The sequence below is a fragment of the Dromiciops gliroides genome, chromosome 4 (genome assembly GCF_019393635.1).
Source record: "Dromiciops gliroides isolate mDroGli1 chromosome 4, mDroGli1.pri, whole genome shotgun sequence".
Taxonomy (NCBI): Eukaryota; Metazoa; Chordata; class Mammalia; order Microbiotheria; family Microbiotheriidae; genus Dromiciops; species Dromiciops gliroides.
In genome coordinates, this window is record NC_057864.1 from 155562713 (window position 1) to 155580477 (window position 17765).

At 39.6% G+C, this 17765-nt stretch overlaps 1 protein-coding gene across 1 annotated transcript in view; it reads left to right on the forward strand.

Annotated features, from left to right (window-relative positions):
* Positions 1-17765, forward strand: part of SPTA1 (spectrin alpha, erythrocytic 1) — a 107173-nt gene that overhangs the window by 63517 nt on the left and 25891 nt on the right. Inside the window, exons 32-41 of the mRNA XM_043963436.1 lie at positions 1136-1298; positions 1629-1760; positions 2372-2509; positions 3835-3939; positions 6510-6718; positions 8432-8552; positions 9419-9540; positions 10964-11096; positions 15801-15899; positions 17435-17597. Of these exons, the coding sequence (XP_043819371.1) occupies positions 1136-1298; positions 1629-1760; positions 2372-2509; positions 3835-3939; positions 6510-6718; positions 8432-8552; positions 9419-9540; positions 10964-11096; positions 15801-15899; positions 17435-17597 (1385 nt within the window). The remainder of the gene's footprint in view (positions 1-1135; positions 1299-1628; positions 1761-2371; positions 2510-3834; positions 3940-6509; positions 6719-8431; positions 8553-9418; positions 9541-10963; positions 11097-15800; positions 15900-17434; positions 17598-17765) is intronic.

Consider the following 17765-nt stretch of genomic DNA (forward strand, 5'->3'; position numbering starts at 1 on the left):
ACGTCAGTAATTAGGTATTTGAAAGAATTTTTGTAGTCTAAATTCCCATATAATTCAGAAATTTCTTTTATAACCTCCCTTTAAAATGGTAATCCAGCCTCTGTAATGAACAATTGTATAAAATGCATCCAGGAAGAATATTAAGACCAATAACTCAATAAAAATAAATTTAATATTCCAGGGCTAAGGGTACTTCATAGTGAAAAATAGAGGCCATTGAATAGAACTGGTAACTTAGACAAAGAGAGCGTTATGTTAAAAGAGCCACAGCTTGCTCAAAGTGGGCCAGTTGAACTTTTATGAAAGCAACATAGATATCACAGATACATGCATGGTCACAGAGAATCTCTTTTAAGAAAATAGTCTCTTTTCCCTCTCCAGGTGTCATATGTTCCCCAGGAACAACAGCTAGCTCCTACTAGGATTGGCCTTATAGATGGGCTAATCTAAATGTCCAGATATAAGATGATGTTTTATCAGCCCAGAAGCAAGGACAAATGTGGTGAGGGTCTAAGGGAACTGAATAAAGGAAGATGACACTTCTCATTTGACCTGAAATGGAGGCCAATTTATGAGATGAAGGTATTTGAGTCAAAAGAGCTTAGATACTAGCCCTCCTTCCCAAGAGGTTGGCAAACAAGGGAAACTTCTCTATGATTAATTAGGGGAAGATTCCTGGAAGAGGTAGACACTGGGGAACAATTTATATAACACTAGATGGCATTTACATAGCACTTTAAGGTTTGCAGAGGGCTTTACAAATGTTATTTCAGTCCATCTTCACAATAACCCTGCATTGTAGGTGCTACTATCCTTATTTTACAAATGAGGAAACTGCTAGGATCACACAGGGATCTAAAGTGTCAGAGGCAGGATTCAAACTCGGGTCTTCATACCCTAAAGTCTAAGCGTTCTGTATTGCACCACCTAGCTGGGAAACTTCTTTGAGAGGGGTGATAAAGGATAACCTAGGGAATAAGGAAGTGGATGAGAGAATGAAAGAACTTCAAACAGGGATGTGTGAGAGGAATAGAAAGACCAAGTTGGAATGTAACTAGAAGTGAGGGAGAGAGGGAAACCAGAGTCCCCTAGGGAAGGATTTTGAGGTAAAAGAGTGATCTTGCCCTCCTTTCAGGTGGAATGCTCTCAAAGGACAGATGATTGAAGACAGAGCCAAGCTTGGTGATTTTGCAGACCTAAAACAGTTCTACCGTGACATTGAAGATCTGGAAGACTGGATCAGTGAGATGCTGCCCACAGCCTGTGATGAGTCCTATAAAGATCCCACTAATATCCAGGTTGGTTCATGGTGGTTTTAGTAAAGTTCTGAATCTCCTGAATGTAGTATATTAATCATTCAGCCATTCCCTGAGTACCTAACAGCCTAGATGAGAGTAAGGGGAGGGAGACTGAGAGATTCAGGGGAAGAGGCACCCTGGCCTTACCTTCTGTGGATTGTTCAATCTAATTAATGGAGGATTTTGATATCTGAGAGAGGCCACAAACCCCTAGGAATCCTTCCATTGGATCATTTGACTAGAGGGCCTTTCCCAATAAACGTGAAGTATCTCTTATACCCTCCTTTTCCAGGTAGGTTACTAATGCTATTGCCTCTGTCTTATCTCCAGAGAAAATACTTGAAGCATCAGGCATTTGAAAATGAGGTCTTTGGTCGGACAGAACAAGTTGAAGGTGTCATCAATCTGGGGAACTCTCTTATTGACCGGGGAGCATGTGATGGCCAAGAGGAAGATATGAAGGTATAAGGGTGATACATACCCTCAGGTCATGGCAAGGAGCAGGGTGATTTATCAAATCTAAGAAGGCAGATGGGCTAAAACTCCTCATCCTTCCCTATTTCTGGGAATGGGGATTATTTAATTATCATTCCTATTAGAAGCCCTGTCTAGGTCTATGTAGAAGACCTGAGGCTCTGAGGATTTTTCATCCTGGGATCACACATCTTTTGTTCCTTTCCCCACAACAATATTCTGGGCTTCCATAATTTTCTTGACCTCACATTTGTATACCTCGCTAAAAGCTGGAAAATGAGACTGCTATTGCAACCATCTATGCTCAGCATACTACATGTTTAAGTGACTAGTTTAAGAACTCCTCCCTCCCAGGGCCTTCTATCTCCCTTGTCAACCTGACTCCCAATGTCAGAACCATTACTCTAGAATGAAAAAGGATTATCTCTCGCCTTCCCCAGTTCCTTCCTCCACGTCCATCATTCTCTTAAATTCTCCTGGGTCTGGGTTCCCACATACCACCAAGAACCCATGTGTATGTATGTACATATGTATATATGTACACATGTATATATATATTTATATTTATATACACATACACGCACATATATCTGTGGCAGAAACGACTGTCTGAGCTGAATGAACGCTGGAACTACCTCCTAGAGAAAACCAAAGACAAAGGGCAGAAGCTGAATGAGGCAAGCCGACAACAGAGGTTCAACACTGGCATCCGTGACTTTGAATTCTGGCTCTCTGAGGTAATAGGTCTGGAAGCAGGAAGTGGGGGGAAGGATGATGGGGATAGGAAAAAGCCTAGGTAGGAATATAGGGAGAGGTTAGAATTTTGTCATGAGATAGTATTGAAATCTTCCCAAGAATGAAGAGATTGAGAGCTGAACTGAGCACCCATGATAATTATGAGTTTTGGCAGTGATGATGAGTGACTGTGTGTAGTATAAAGTCAGAAAGAGAGAGGAAGCAGGGCCAAAACTGAGGCTAACAGAAGGGAAGGCATAGTGAGAAAGCAGGGGGCTTCAGCTGGGCATAAGATTTGGGGACCCCGGAAAGAAGTGATTTCAGTATAACTTAAGAGTCTAAATGTTGTTCCTAAATTCCACCACATACAGAACTGAGTTCTGTCATTGGATTATTGAGTTCTGTGCCCTTGTTAGCCTTTCTGGTATGCCATAGTGTAGAAAGAACACAGAATGTTACAAAACAGGATTCTGGGAGGAACCTTGGAAATAAATCTTGTCCAGCCCCACCATTTTAAAGATAAAGCCCAAAGAGGCTGGCTAAGAAATGTTTCTTTTCCTGAGTTTTCTAAGTCTAACTTTTAACTTTTAAAAATAATTTTGTTTCATCCCATAACTCCTCAAAGTCCTTACTTAGTCTATATCAAAGGAGATAACATATGTAAAGTGCTTTGCAAACCTTAAAGTGCTATGTAAATACCAGCTATTATTATTGTCATTGGTAGTCTCTTTAGTATTCTCCCTCTTACCCCTCATGGTCTCCCCTCCCCCAGAAAATGGCTGTTGGGAACCGCTTTACTTCTGGTCTCATTCTGGCATCTGTGTTGATCTAAAAGACTGGAAGTACACACAGCAGGAGGAATACTCAGAGTAACAAGGAGGCCTACTCATTCGTTGCTATTGTTAGTTTATTAGCCCCTAAACAACTGTTTAACTTTCTGTAACTCTTCATAATTCCTTGAATTTTCCCAAGGCCCTCTTGAGAGGTATCAACTTTTGTTAGAAAAAAAATATTGTGTGTCTCTTTTCTTATTTTCATTATATTGGTGATCATCTGATTGAGAAGATAGTTCCTAAGGTAGACATATGAGGCCCTGGGTTCCTTGTTAGGTTGGGAGATTAGGGTGATCACCCTCCTTGAAGAGTGATCTTTAACCAAATAACAGATTTTCCTCTGGCTGTTCTATCTTTCTGTCTATCTGTAGGTCTATCTATCTGTGACTGGGTTTCTCTCTCTATCTGTGACTGTGTCTATGTATATATGTATCTCTCTATGTATCTATCTACTTGTTTGTTTGTTTATTCATTTGTTTGTTTGTTCCTTTAAGGCAGAGACCCTGTTGGCAATGAAAGATCAAGCCAGGGACTTGGCTTCTGCAGCCAACTTACTTAAGAAGCATCAACTGCTAGAAACAGAGATGTCAACTCGTGAGGTAAGTGGCACCTGAAACTCCTCCTCTTTACCCAGAATGGAGGAGGTGTTGCTGATTTTTTTCCCTATTGTATTAGATAGTGATGTGAGCAAGCAGTGTTATAAAAAAGTCCCTTATCTTGGCCAATGAGCAAGATGCTTTCCTGGCCCTAAAGTGGGACTACAAAGCTTGAAAAATATCTAGTGAAGTGAAAAGGGTCTTGGACTTGGAATTTTTAAAAACATTTAAAATCTTGCCTTCAGTAGGAAACCATTGTCACATTACTGTTGTGTGTGGGCCATTATTGGTTAGTAGGCAAGTGTGTGGGCCATTATTGGTTATGTGCTCAGGACAAGTCACAGGATGATAGTTATAAGTGGAAAGGACCTAAAAGGCCACTGAGCCCAACTTCCTTATTTTGCAGATAAGGAAACTGAGAAAGAGAGAGGTTGTAACTTTCCCAGGATCACAGAGCTAGGAAGTGTCTGAGGAGGGATATGGACCCAATTATTCCTAATTCCAAGTCATGCACTCTCTATCTCTCTAATCTGTACTTACTTCACTTGTAAGGTGAATAATACTTGTGTTACCCACACATGTCTCTTTTATTCTGTTCTTAAAGGGCCATATAAATATCTGGTTGGCACAGTTCTGAGACCCTGTCACTTCTAAATTGCAACAGTGAGTGCCCAGGGTGGCATGAGGACATCTCTATCTAGACTATGAAAATGTATGAGCATATCTGTCAGTGTTGTATATAGTAATAATAATACTTGTTACTATAATTATAATTCATAGTTGTAAGTGCCTTAAGGTTTGCGAAGTACTTTCCTCTTAACAATCCTGTGTGGTATGCAGTAGAAATGATAATACATTTATTATTAGAGGAGTTAGGTGGTACAGTGGATAGAGTGCTAGACCTCAAGTCAAAAAGACATGAATTCAAATCTAGCTCCAGATACTTACTGGCTGACTGACCATGAATGTCTTGAGAATAGAAACCAATTTGCTTTTTTGCTTTTCTTTTTATTCTCAGTGCTTAACATGGTGTTTAGCAAATAGTTGGCACCTAATAAGTGCTTCTGGATTCTCTGTGCCTCAGTTTCCTCATCTGTTAAATGGAAAAAAAATAATAATAGCATCTAACTCCCAGGGTTGTTGTGTAGATCAAATAATCTAATGTTTAAAGTATTTTGTAATTCTTAAAATTTCTACATAAATGTTATCTATTGTTATTGTGTCAATTTTACCCATATGAAAATCGTGACTCTGAGGGGTTAAATAACATATCTAGATCTAGATCTAAATCTGGATCTAGATATGGATATTGTAAGGGCCTACGATTCTAGCTGTGATGTATAAAATCTAATGAGGGGTCACCTTAAACTAGAAGCTTTAGCAAGAGTTTAGCCTTTTAAGTATTTATTAAAGCACATTAGAAGTTAGTGAAGAGAAAGAAAGAGAGAGAGAGAGAGAGAGAGAGAGGGAGAGAGAGAGAGAGAGAGAGAGAAATAAAAAGCAAACTTCATCTAACTCTCTAAGAGAGTCCAGCACCTGTCCTGCCAAGCCAAGGTCCCGAAATGAAAGTCCCACTCCTAAGCTGCTTCTCCCAGAAACCTCCTGTGAAATAGGAAACAAGGCCTTCCTCACACACAGGCCAGAGCTCACAACGTCCCTCCCAGCAGGGGGTGTCATTCCAATTCTCACAATATAGATATAGATATAGATATAGATATAGATATAGATATAGATGTAGATGTAGATGTAGATGTAGATGTAGATGTAGATGTAGATGTAGATGTAGATGTAGATGTAGATGTAGATGTAGATGTAGATGTAGATGTAGATGTAGATGTAGATGTAGATGTAGATGTAGATGTAGATGTAGATGTAGATGTAGATGTAGATGTAGATGTAGATGTAGATGTAGATGTAGATGTAGATGTAGATGTAGATGTAGATATAGATATAGATATAGATATAGATATAGATATAGATATAGATATAGATATAGATATAGATATAGATATAGATATAGATATAGATATAGATATATACAATTGTTAAATAGTTTCTGTGTGTGGGAGATGGAGGTCACCTATGTACAGTAGGGCCATTAAATTTGCAGGAGGCCATAGGTACTGGAATTAGTTGTGGCCTATTTAGGCCCCAGAAAGTACCCAGTATTTTTTAGGGCTCAAGTTCAAAGACACCATTAGTTGTGTCTAGTTTTCAAGAAATGACTTAATCAAATATTTTGTGTACTTTCTATATGCTGAGAATTTTGCTGGCTACACAAAAGATACCAAATGTGGCCCAATCTCTCATCTCCAGGAGATTACGTCTAGTTCAGGGAGAGAGAACACACAAGGAATTAGATACTAGTGAAGGATGTTATATGGTTGAATAGCAAAATGAATAGTACATTTCAGTCTATTATACCTTTCTTCCCACCAGTTCTCCTCCAACTTGAACTGAAGAGGTTACAGGATTTTAAAAATGCTAACACATAGGAAACTGGGGGGCGTAGAAGCATGGGAGAGCCATCCCCAGTGCTGCCTCTGCTCATGGAGCCCACTCTGGATTTACAGGACTTTCTTAAGGATTTGAATGAGCTGGCTACTCACCTGATTGGCAGTGGAGCTTTCAATGCTGATGAGATAAAGGAGAAACTGGAAAGTATCAATAATCGATTCCTGAATGTCCAGAATCTGGCTGCTGGGCATCACAAAAAGCTCAAGGAGGCCCATGCCCTTTTCCAGTTCTTCCAGGACCTGGACGATGAGGAATCCTGGATTAAGTATGTCCTGACACCTTCGACTAGCAGAGATGATTGTGGGCCTTCTTTCCCTAAGTGTCTATCCTCTAATACAGGAGTTCTTGACCTTTCTGTGCACCATGGGACCCTCTGATAATCTGTTGAACACGAATGTATATATGTATATGTATTTAGTTTTGTATATGTACATATATACACATGAATATACATATACATATTATATCTATATAGGATAAATATATATTATGCATATATGTATATCATAATAAATTTGTGGTATAATATATACATGTGTAAATTTGTATATATATTTAAATTTTATGTATATATTATATACTACATTGTAATGATTGCACATTATATCACTTGCATGCATGTATTATACACATATGTGCATGCATAAACACACACATATATGTATATGTAAAATGCATGTATGCAATATTTGGGAATTCAGCCATCCTTTTCTATATTTGTATATAACAACATACACATGAATATGAATATGTACACATATACACATATATTTGTATTGTTACTTAGTTGTTTCAGTGTTGTACAATTCTTTGTGACCCCATTTGCTATTTTCTTGACAAAGATACTGAAGTGGTTTATTATTTCCTTCTCCAGACCATTTTAGAGATAAGGAACTAAGGCAAATAGGGTAAAGGGACTTGCCCAGGATCACACAACTAGTCTCTGAGGCTGGATTTGAACTCAGGAATATGAGTCTTCCTGACTCCAGTCCCACCATTCTATCTACTGTGCCACCTACCTGTCACATACACATACAATATACATGCATGCATGCACGTACACAATACAAACCACTATGTATACACACATATACATGCATGCATATGTAGATCTATATATATACATACACACATATATGTGTGTGTATATATACATGTGTGCATATATAACATATATGTTATGTGTGTGTGTGTATGTATGTATATAAATTTGTTAGAGGTCACTTAAAAGAAAGATGCAATTTCTCCCCTCCCATCTACATTCTCAGACTCAGGATTAATAATGTTTCTAATCCCCAAAACACTGCCATGTTAAAGTATTTTGTAAGAAGGAAATCCCTCCTTCCCAGATGGTATCTCTTATCTAGGGTCACTTATTTTACATATCATAGCTCAGGTCAATCTATTTTTCTCTCCATGTCTCACTCTGTCCATATCTCCTCTCTCTTGTCTCTCTGTCTCTAATTCAACCTGTCTCTGTCTCTCTATCCCTTTCTCTATCTCTGTGTCTGTCTGTTTCTCTGTGCCTGTGCCTATGCCTCTGTCTCTGTCTTTACCTCTCTCTCTTGATGTTTGCACACCCCTGCCCTACCCCCAACCCTCACTAGCCCTCATAATAATAAACAAACAAACAAAAAACTTGTCAGGATTTCCAGGATGTTTAGAAAGAAGTGACAGGTATGCCTGTCCTTGGAAGAAGAAGGAAAAGCAAGGCTGGGCAGGAGAAAAGAGGTTAATGGGGAAGGTGATTAGTGAAGCTCTGAACACCCTAGGGGGCAGTGGGGAAATGAGTAAATGGAATAAAACTGTTGACAGAAGTCTGAAAAGGGCATTGTCAGAGGTTGCTCCAACTGGCAGCAAACAAATGTTTGGATATTTGTGACCTAAGTGTCCATCAGTTCCCAAGACTCTCCTTTGAGAACCAGGGTCCTGCTGCAACATGAAATGTTCAGGTCTCGGTTTCTATCTTGGGCTCCAGGGAAAAGCTGCTGCGAGTGAGCTCCAAGGACTATGGACGGGACCTTCCTGGTGTGCAGAACCTACAGAGAAAACATAGACGCCTGGAGGGGGAGCTGGATGCCCATGAACCAGCCATTCAGGTAGGAACAGGGGTGTTCAGGTAAATGCTTATTTTATTTTTATTTTTATTTTTTATTTTTTTGTGATGCAATTGGGGTTAAGTGACTTGCCCAGGGTCACACAGCTAGTAAGTGTTAAGTGTTGGAGTTTGGATTTGAACTCAGGTCCTCCTGAATCCAGGGCCAGTGCTCTATCCACTGCGCCACCTAGCTGCCCCCAGGTAAATGTTTAATATCCAGTTCTCTGGGGGAAAAAATACTGTATGCATGACATACTTTTAAGTTTAATCTGTATCGTTAACATTTTCCATAATTTTCTTAAGTCCAGACAATCAGCAAAACATTAAAGCAATCCATGATTTGTAACATTTGCTCATTTCGAAGGTGTAAAGGCTCACACTGAAAATATCACAATTGTTTCTTTTCAGCTGACTCTAGAACACCTCCCCACCCTCCCTGGAAGATTGTCTCTCTGGGGCTGCTATCTTCTTTAATTACTGATACCTTAACCTTTACAGTAACAATGCATTTGCTATATTTAGGATACAGCTGAGAGACACCAAAAAAACTTGCCTGTATATGACCAATGTGAGTGAGAGGTGGCTCTTTGTTCTTTTTTTTATTTTTGCTTCTTTGTTCTATGACAAGATATTAGTGAACAATTTACAAAAACACCTACATCATTTGGTCAATGTACATGCCATTGGTGACTTCACCTTCTCCCAGTATTCCTAACAGAGCTTTAAGAACTGAGGAACATATGAAGGAAGGGCAAGTCTGGAAATGGGATGACGGGGACTGGTGGCTGAGATAGGACACGACTCTAAAGTCATGGGACTGTCATTCTAGAACTGCCTAAATATGGGAGAGGGTCATTTATTTTACAGGGAGTGCTGGAGACTGCAGAAAAACTGGGAGACAGTGATGCTGTGGGGCGGGAAGAGATCCAGGAGAGGCTGGCTCAGCTGGTCCAGCATTGGAATGAGCTGAAGGATTTGGCCAAGATTCGGTGAGTGCCAGATGTTAGACTGAATACTTTCCAGGAGCTGGAGGATAAGGGCATAAGATGGTAGCAATGATTGGCATATCCTCTTGAGGCTCCATCTTGAGACCTTTGTACCATATGGGGAGCTCAAATGGATATCTGTTTGTCTCTCTGTACCTGTCAATATCTGCTTCTACTTTTGTCTCTGTCTCCTATGTCCACCCCACCCCCCACCTCACTCCACCAACAGTTGCTCAATGGGAACGTTTAAGAGGCACTTGTATCCTCACATGTTCTTCTAGTTTCATAGGCAATACCGAACAATGGGTGCCTATCAGGATGAACAAATACCCATGATTTTGGTCCTCTGGGTAGAGTTTGTATAGGGAAGATGACTCTAAGGGGAGTGGAGGAGAAGCATCTTGAGGCTTGGTAGTGTCCCATACTATCACTAGGAATGATTCAGAGGTGGAGCCCACCAGTTGCTTGACCTCAGCAATGGTATGAAAAATCCAAAAGTGTCTCCAGAGCAGAATATATCAGGATCATAGGAATTTACAGTTACAAGTAACTCTAATCCAACTAACTTACCTCCTCATTTTAACAATAAGTTTAAGTGACGTGTGCCCTGGTAATCCAGGTAATAAGTATCTGAGCGGGAATTTGAGCTCAGGACCTCTGACTCTAAATAAAGTATTCCTTCACCTGTATCATAGTACCTTGTAGTTTACCTCACTTATTTTATAAAGGAGGAAACCAAGGCCCAGGGAGTCCAAATGAATTGTCTAAAGCCAAACAGCTAGAAAGTGATAAGTTTTAATGTTGGTGGAGTCATTTTAATTGTGTCTGACTCTCCATGTCCCCATTTGGGATTTTCTTGGCAGACACTAGAATACTTTGCCATTTCCTTCCCTAATTCATTTTACAGATGAGGAAACTGAGGCAAACAGGGTTAAATAAATTGCCCAGGGTCACACAGTAAATGTCTGAATGTGGATTTCAATTGAGGTCCTCCTGACTCCAGTGCTCTGTCCACTGGGCCACCTAGTTGCCCCAGGAAGTGACAGAGATGGGATTCAAAACCATGTCCAAATTAGTGCTCTTTATATCACAACACACCCCTTCTCTTTCTACTCAATCATGAGTTTTATGGAATTGTCTCTAGGGACATCTACCACCAAGGGCAGGGCAGAAAATGTTGGTTACCTCACAGGGCCTTGAGGTACCAAACTACTCTCAAGCCCCTAAATGCTGAATCCAAACCAAGAGATGTACACAAGACCTAGAAATCCCCTGGCTTGTTTGTTCTTTGGCATCGTTGCATCCTGGATGGTGCTATGAAGAAACTATCTTGTCAAGGTTGGCTCAGTTTGTGGCCTCCACTCCCCCTCCCTAGTCCTTGAGTGACTCCATCTGAGTCTTGTCTCTGCCCCTAAAACCTTTACAGAGGTATCCGACTAAATGAGTCCCAGGAGTATCTGCAGTTCATGGAGAATGCTGAGGAAGAAGAAGCGTGGCTCCATGAGAAGACAGCTCTTGTTGCTCGAGGGGATACAGGAGACATACTACCTGCCACACAGGTGAGGAGGGGACTGAATGCATCTCACCCAGTTGTGTTTATAGAATGGCTTCTTCTTAGGAGCCATGCCATCATCCATGCTATCTCACTACTTCTCTCAAATGGTTGAAGAGAAAGGACAGGAAAGGGATCTGTGCCTGGGGAAAACAGAACAAGGAGACGCAGAAATCAACCAGCCAAACCTCCTCATCTGTAAGATGAGGAAACCGAGGCCTTGAGGAGGGAAATGACCTAGTCATGATTGCACACCTAGTAAATGGGAGGACCGGCACTCCTCACTTCTAGTCCAGAGTTTTCCCTACTGTACAATGCTTCCATCTTAGGTGGGGAGCTATAGATTATTCACCCCTTCCTACGGAGGTGGCTACTGATACTCTGAGGGGCCAAGCGAAAAGAAGTGGAAAACAATTGAAATCCAAACTTCCATCTTTGGGGTTCTGTGTATGAAGGGAAGATATCAAAGCATCTAGAAAGCTCAGCTCTTTTAAAATGACAAAAGGTTCTCCTTCTATGGAAAGCTTCCTTTAGAAACACAAACAAGTCTTGACCTGAACTCAGAGCTCCCACTGTTTTGAGGCAAACATCCCACTATGTAGGACCAATGTATTTGCTACTGTTATGGAGACACGATTTCTGCAGATAGAACTTCTAGGATTGCTGTTTCCAAGGATGGGTAACATCCTACTCAATACAGATCTGGACTCCTGCAGAATGCCCTCTATATGGGTTATATGCCCACAATCCTAGAGGCAGCCTGCACTTTGGCAATTTCCAAGTGCAGATAGGAGAACACATAGATTATAGCACCCAATACAATCAATCATTTTTCTATGTTTAAAGGGTTATTAAAATGATCAAGTATCTCAATGAACTTATCTCTCATTACTCAATATAAACAGATTAAAAACCCTCACATTTATATAGTACTTTCCTCACATCACTCGTAAGACAGGTAAAAAACTATTTCCCCATTTTACAGATAAGAAAGCAGACTCTGAGAGGCTGTTGCTTGCCCATGCTCACACAGCTAATAAATGTCTGTGACAGTCTTGATCATCTAGGTCACACTGCCTCTCAAAGCTTAGAGCAAGATAAAAATATAAACAAAAACAAAAACAAAAACCCACTGAGATACAGTCAAGTATTTTCTCAGAAATGTCCAATTATTAAGTCAATCATTACCATTCTCTCTGAGCCTGTGTAAAATGATAAGCCTTAAATTTTTATTTTGAGTCAGAAACTTTCAGGGTCACATATACAGCACCTGCTTTTGCTTGAGAAATTGTGAGATTTCCGAGCATCTTATTTCCAAAAACCTTTCCAGATCTCTCCCACACACCTTTCAAGGGCATCATTTAATTACTTGCTTAACTCTTATCAACAAGAAGGCATTGATTTGCCATTCAGGTAGAAAATAAACTCCCTGAGGTCAGGAACTGTTTTATTTTTATCTTTGCATCTCCTTGTCCTGATCCAGGGCCATGTTCATTGGAGACACTTAGTAAATATTTATTGATTTTTTTAAACAATCCTAATTTACTCTTCATCTGATCTAAGGACTCAATATATCTCAGTGACCCATTTCATGAAGTAGAAATTGGCTTTCTACATCCTGAATCCTTTTCCTCACATGAATTTGCTTAAACTCAGAGTGAGAGATAATGACCACTATTCATATTGTAAATGCTATGACCACCGTTTTCCAGTGATAATATAATTTTCTTCATCTTTGGTCTTATCCTGCTTAGCATCCCATCCTTCGAAATCCAGAGTTGGTATAAGAGCGATTTACTTACCTATATGAGTACACTGTTTAAGTTTGTTTATTAACTTTTTCAAGGTTCCATCACCCTGTAAATTTATTTTTCTCTCTTAAAAGGGTCAGGCCCTTTCCCTTCAAAATATTGCAATAAGTAGTCCATTTAAAAATATTTAAATAGAACTAACTAGGTTTTAAACAAAAATATGCCTGAACTGTTCACAGAGTTTTTGTCCTTGTTCAGTCTTGTCTGACTCTGTGGTACTCTACTTTCCTCATCTATAAAATGAGAAGTTATCCTCTGTGAATTCTAAGGTCCATCCCAGGTCTAAATCCATGAATCACTTATCTTCCTATAAACCATCAACTGTACCAGGCCTTGGAAACTGAAAAAAAAGGAAGTACTAGGCATTTTGTAGAATGTCTGGGTCAGTTTAGGGTGTTATAGTCTAAGTATTCCAGATTCTGCTGCTTATGGTATTATTGTTGTTCAGTCATTTCAGTCATGTCCAACTTTTGATGATCCCTTTTGGGGTTTTTCTTGGCGATGGTACTGGAGTGGTTTGCCATTTCCTTTTCCATCTCATTTCACATATGAGGAAGCTGAGGCAAATAGGGTTAAGTGAGTTGCCCAGGGTCAAACAGATAGTAAATATCTGAGGGCAGATTTGAACTCAGGAAGATGAATCTTCCTGACTTCAGGCCTAACATTCTATCCACTATACTACTGAACTGCCCGTCTTAGAGTACAAATGAACTCAAACTGATTCTGAGCCAGGTAGCTTAATATAATAATGATTACTGTCCTACCTTCAAGGTTTGGGTTAGAAATTTAAAAGAGTAAATCATTTGGTAAACATATTGGAGTCTATCTAGGAGTAATCAAATCAGTCCTTTAATGAGTGATTGAAAACACTATCCATCCAAAATCCAAACCAGCTTCCAAAGTTGAAAAATTAAAGAGACAAGGGTTTTATGTAGACAAGCCAAACTGACAAAAGTTGAGATTTATGGACTACTTTTTTTTTTAAGTAGAAATGAGAAAAAGCATAACTCTTAATGCAAGTTTAACTGCCTCTCTCCAGCCCTGGATCAATATATTGTATATTGAGAAGTCTGTAGTATGTCTGTATTCTAAGAGGCAACTAAAACTAACTAATGGAAGGATGAGAACTTCAAAGGGAGGCGGAGGAGCCTCCCCTGTCAATACAGGATGAAAAGTTCTAAAAGCCAAGCACAGGACTTAATGAAGGTGGCAGTAAGGAGTTTCTATAGGTTCTTGAACAGGGAATTAACATCCAAACAATGACTCTAGTAGTTCAGATCTAGAAAATGCTCATTGAAAGGGTCCCTCAACGTCTGATACAGGGCAATTCAAGAGAATAAGAAAGGTTCCAAAGTGATATTAATGATAATAATTATAATAATAACTAGCTTTTTTATATCACCTACAATGTGCCAAGTGCTTTATAAAGAGTATCTTATTTGGTCCTCACAACGACTCTGGAAAGTAAGTGTGACTGTTATTCCCATTTTATAATATGAAGAAATTGAGACAGACAGAGGTCTAGTTGCCCAAGAGCAAACAACTAGTAAGCATCTCAGGCTAGATTTGAACTCAGGTCTTTCTGATGCCAGCCCCAGAGCTCTAGCTACTGCACCCTATGAAACTATCACTAACTTTGTGATCTAGTGGCATCTCTGGTACCCTCCAGTGTCTCAAAGCATAAGACTTTCTTAGAGAAATGCAACACAAGGGAACATAGCAAACATAGACAAATAAGGCATAGAACCAGGAGTCTACAGTTCAATCCCTTGATCAGCCTCTTTCTCATACAACCACATTTATAAGAACAGTAATAGGTATCACAGGATCATAGAATGTAGAGCTGGAAAGGACTAGGAATTATCTCAATGAACTCCTACAGACAGAGAAACTGAACCCTCTAGAAGAGAGGGAACTTCTCCCAGGTCACACAGGTAGTAAGTGGCAGTGATGAGATTCAAACCTGGGTCTTCTACTTCAAATTCAGAGACAAGATAGAAACACACTCTGGGACTGTGGCTGTGGTTGTAGAATGTAGCAGTTGTAGAGTGGGATGAAGGCTGGTTTCCTCCTTCTGTTTCTTGGAAGCATCTGCTGCTTTCCTGCTCTCACAGCTCAACTCTTTTGCCTCATTGATTGTGCTAAAATAACCCTGGGCAAAGGTGATGCAGGCTCATAAAACAACTATCACAGTGAGATTGGGAAGGAAGTTTCCTTTTCAAAGGAGAGTCGACAACTTGGAAAGGGAGGAGCAGGTCATATTCAAAGACTTTGTGCCTGGGTAACTGGGGCAATGGCGGTACCATGACAAGAATGGGGCAGATGTGATGGGGATACTGTTTGAGGGTGAAGATTTGTTTTGAACATAATGATTTTTTATTTTTATGTTTCATGGTATTTTTTTTAATTGGTAAATATTTTTTTTTCTCTCCCTACTATTCTTTCCCTACTGGGAGGTAGGGTAGAAGAGAAAACTTCTTTAAGAAATGTGCACTTTGAAGATAATCACAAAGGACTAATGATGAAATATACTATCCACCTTCAGAGAAAGAACTGATATTTATTAAGCACAGACTGAAGCATGCTATTTTGCCCTTTCTCTTTTTTTTTACCTGAATCTTTTTTATGTAAAATGACTAATATGGTAATGTTTTACATAATTGCACATGTATAATCTATACTGATTGCTTGCAACCTTGGGGAGCGGGGAGAGTAGGGAGGGAGGGAATGAGAGGATAGAATTTGGAAATCAAAACTTTAAAGAAATAATTGAAGAAAAAAAGAAAAAGAAATATGCACTTTGGCCATGTCCCAAAATGTGTGGATCATTCTGCCACTTAAGTCTATCTCCTTTCTGTCTGGTGATTTTTAACTGACTGGTCTGTGAACCTCACATACAGAGCTTACTTAAGAAGCATGAGGCTTTGGAGAGAGACTTTGTAAACCATGAGACTCGAGTGCAGGAATTATGCAATGAAGGAGAAGATCTTCTGAGCAAGGTAAGTGAAGCAATCATGGCTTAACTTTTTTATCTGAAAATAGTGACTAGAAGTCTATGCAGTGGGAAAGAGGAATAAATCATTGTGTGTGATTTGATTAAGGTCAGGCAGATTGTATGCGGTAACTCCAGGATTCAAACTCAAATCCTCTGCCTCTTGATATGATGTTTTTAACTACATGACAACCTCCTCATTGTCAACATTCATTCATTCATTCATTCAACAAACACCTGGACACTATTTATTATTATTTATTATTGCTGAGTATAATTGTGCTAGTTATATTTTACCTCATCTGCTAAGTGAAGTATCCTCAAATGAAAAATAAAGGAGCTAAACTAGGTTATGTCTGTAGTCTTTTTTTAAGCTTTAAATACTATGATCTTATGACTCTATGGCTGCTTTGCACAAAGAGGATAACTGGGTAGTTCACCAATACTAACAAACCATTCCTGGTGGTTTTATAGGTAATAGAACCATATGGGTCACTTCAGTGGCCTAGAAGTCAATTATTAGATTCATTCATTGTTAAGTAGAGAGATTCAGAGTTGGAAGGGAGACAGGGGAAACTCTGTTATAATCAGTTATATCCATGAGTGAATATTCTGCCTTAGGAGGCGGTTAGTGTCAACAGGCAATCACAACTCCATGAAACTTAAGCGGAAAACTAGATTTATTAAAAGAGAAATTAACATACATTTGCAAACCCTGGATCCATTGTTTCTGGAAAATATGACAATTCAAAAGGACAAGTTCAGGAGACCCCTTAACATTCATTCTATCTCTACTGGTAGACTTCCCATTACCATTGGAGGTGGGAAGACCATTAGTAAAGGAAACTTATAAAGTAGATTTCTGTATAGGTACAAGTCACCTTAAATGTCCTTTTTGATTTCTGACATTCCCATCTAATATGACAGACACCCCCCACATGTGTGTGTGCACATACACACACACACACATACCTTCCTCCCACGCCAAAAAGATATCCATGTTTGAGTTAAATGTGAAGCTTTCCAAGTTCTTAGTCTTGTCCTGGATAGTTGTCATTTCTTTCTTTCTTTCTTTCTTTCTTTCTTTCTTTCTTTCTTTCTTTCTTTCTTTCTTTCTTTCTTTCTTTCTTTCTTTCTTTCTTTCTTTCTTTCTTTCTTCCTTCCTTCCTTCCTTCCTTCCTTCCTTCCTTCCTTCCTTCCTTCCTTCCTTCCTTCCTTCCTTCCTTCCTTCCTTTCTTTTTCTTTCCTTCTTTCTTTCTTTCTTTCTTTCTTTCTTTCTTTCTTTCTTTCTTTCTTTCTTTCTTTCTTTCTTTCTTTCTTTCTTTCTTTCTTTCTTTCGCAGGGCTATGGGGGTTAAGTGGCTTGCAAGGGTCACACAGCTAGTAAGTGTCAAGTGTCTGAGGCCATATTTGAGCTCAGGTACTCCTGAATCCAGGAGCGGTGCTTTATCCATGGCACCACCTACCTGCCCCTGATAGTTGTCATTTCTAAGGAATTGTTGATTGGTTTTTCCTTTCCTTCCCTTCTATCTCCTCGAGGCAGGAGGACACACAGAACAAAGAGAAAATTACAGCCAAGATCAATGTCCTGAATTCAAAGATCCCTGCTCTAGCCAAGGCAATCGCAGCCTGGAAGGCCCAGTTGGAAGAGGATGCTGCTTTCCAATTGTTTAACTGGAAGGCTGACACAGTGGAGTCCTGGATAGGTATGCCCTGCCTGAGCTCAGTGTCTCTTACATTAAGGAGCTGATGGGCAGACTGATCTGGACTTGGGATCTCTACACATTTTCACATCATCCTTTTGGTTTCCTTATATGAACTGGCAGGGTTGGAATACCACAGTGCTGGGGACAAGAAAATTCTTTTTGATACGA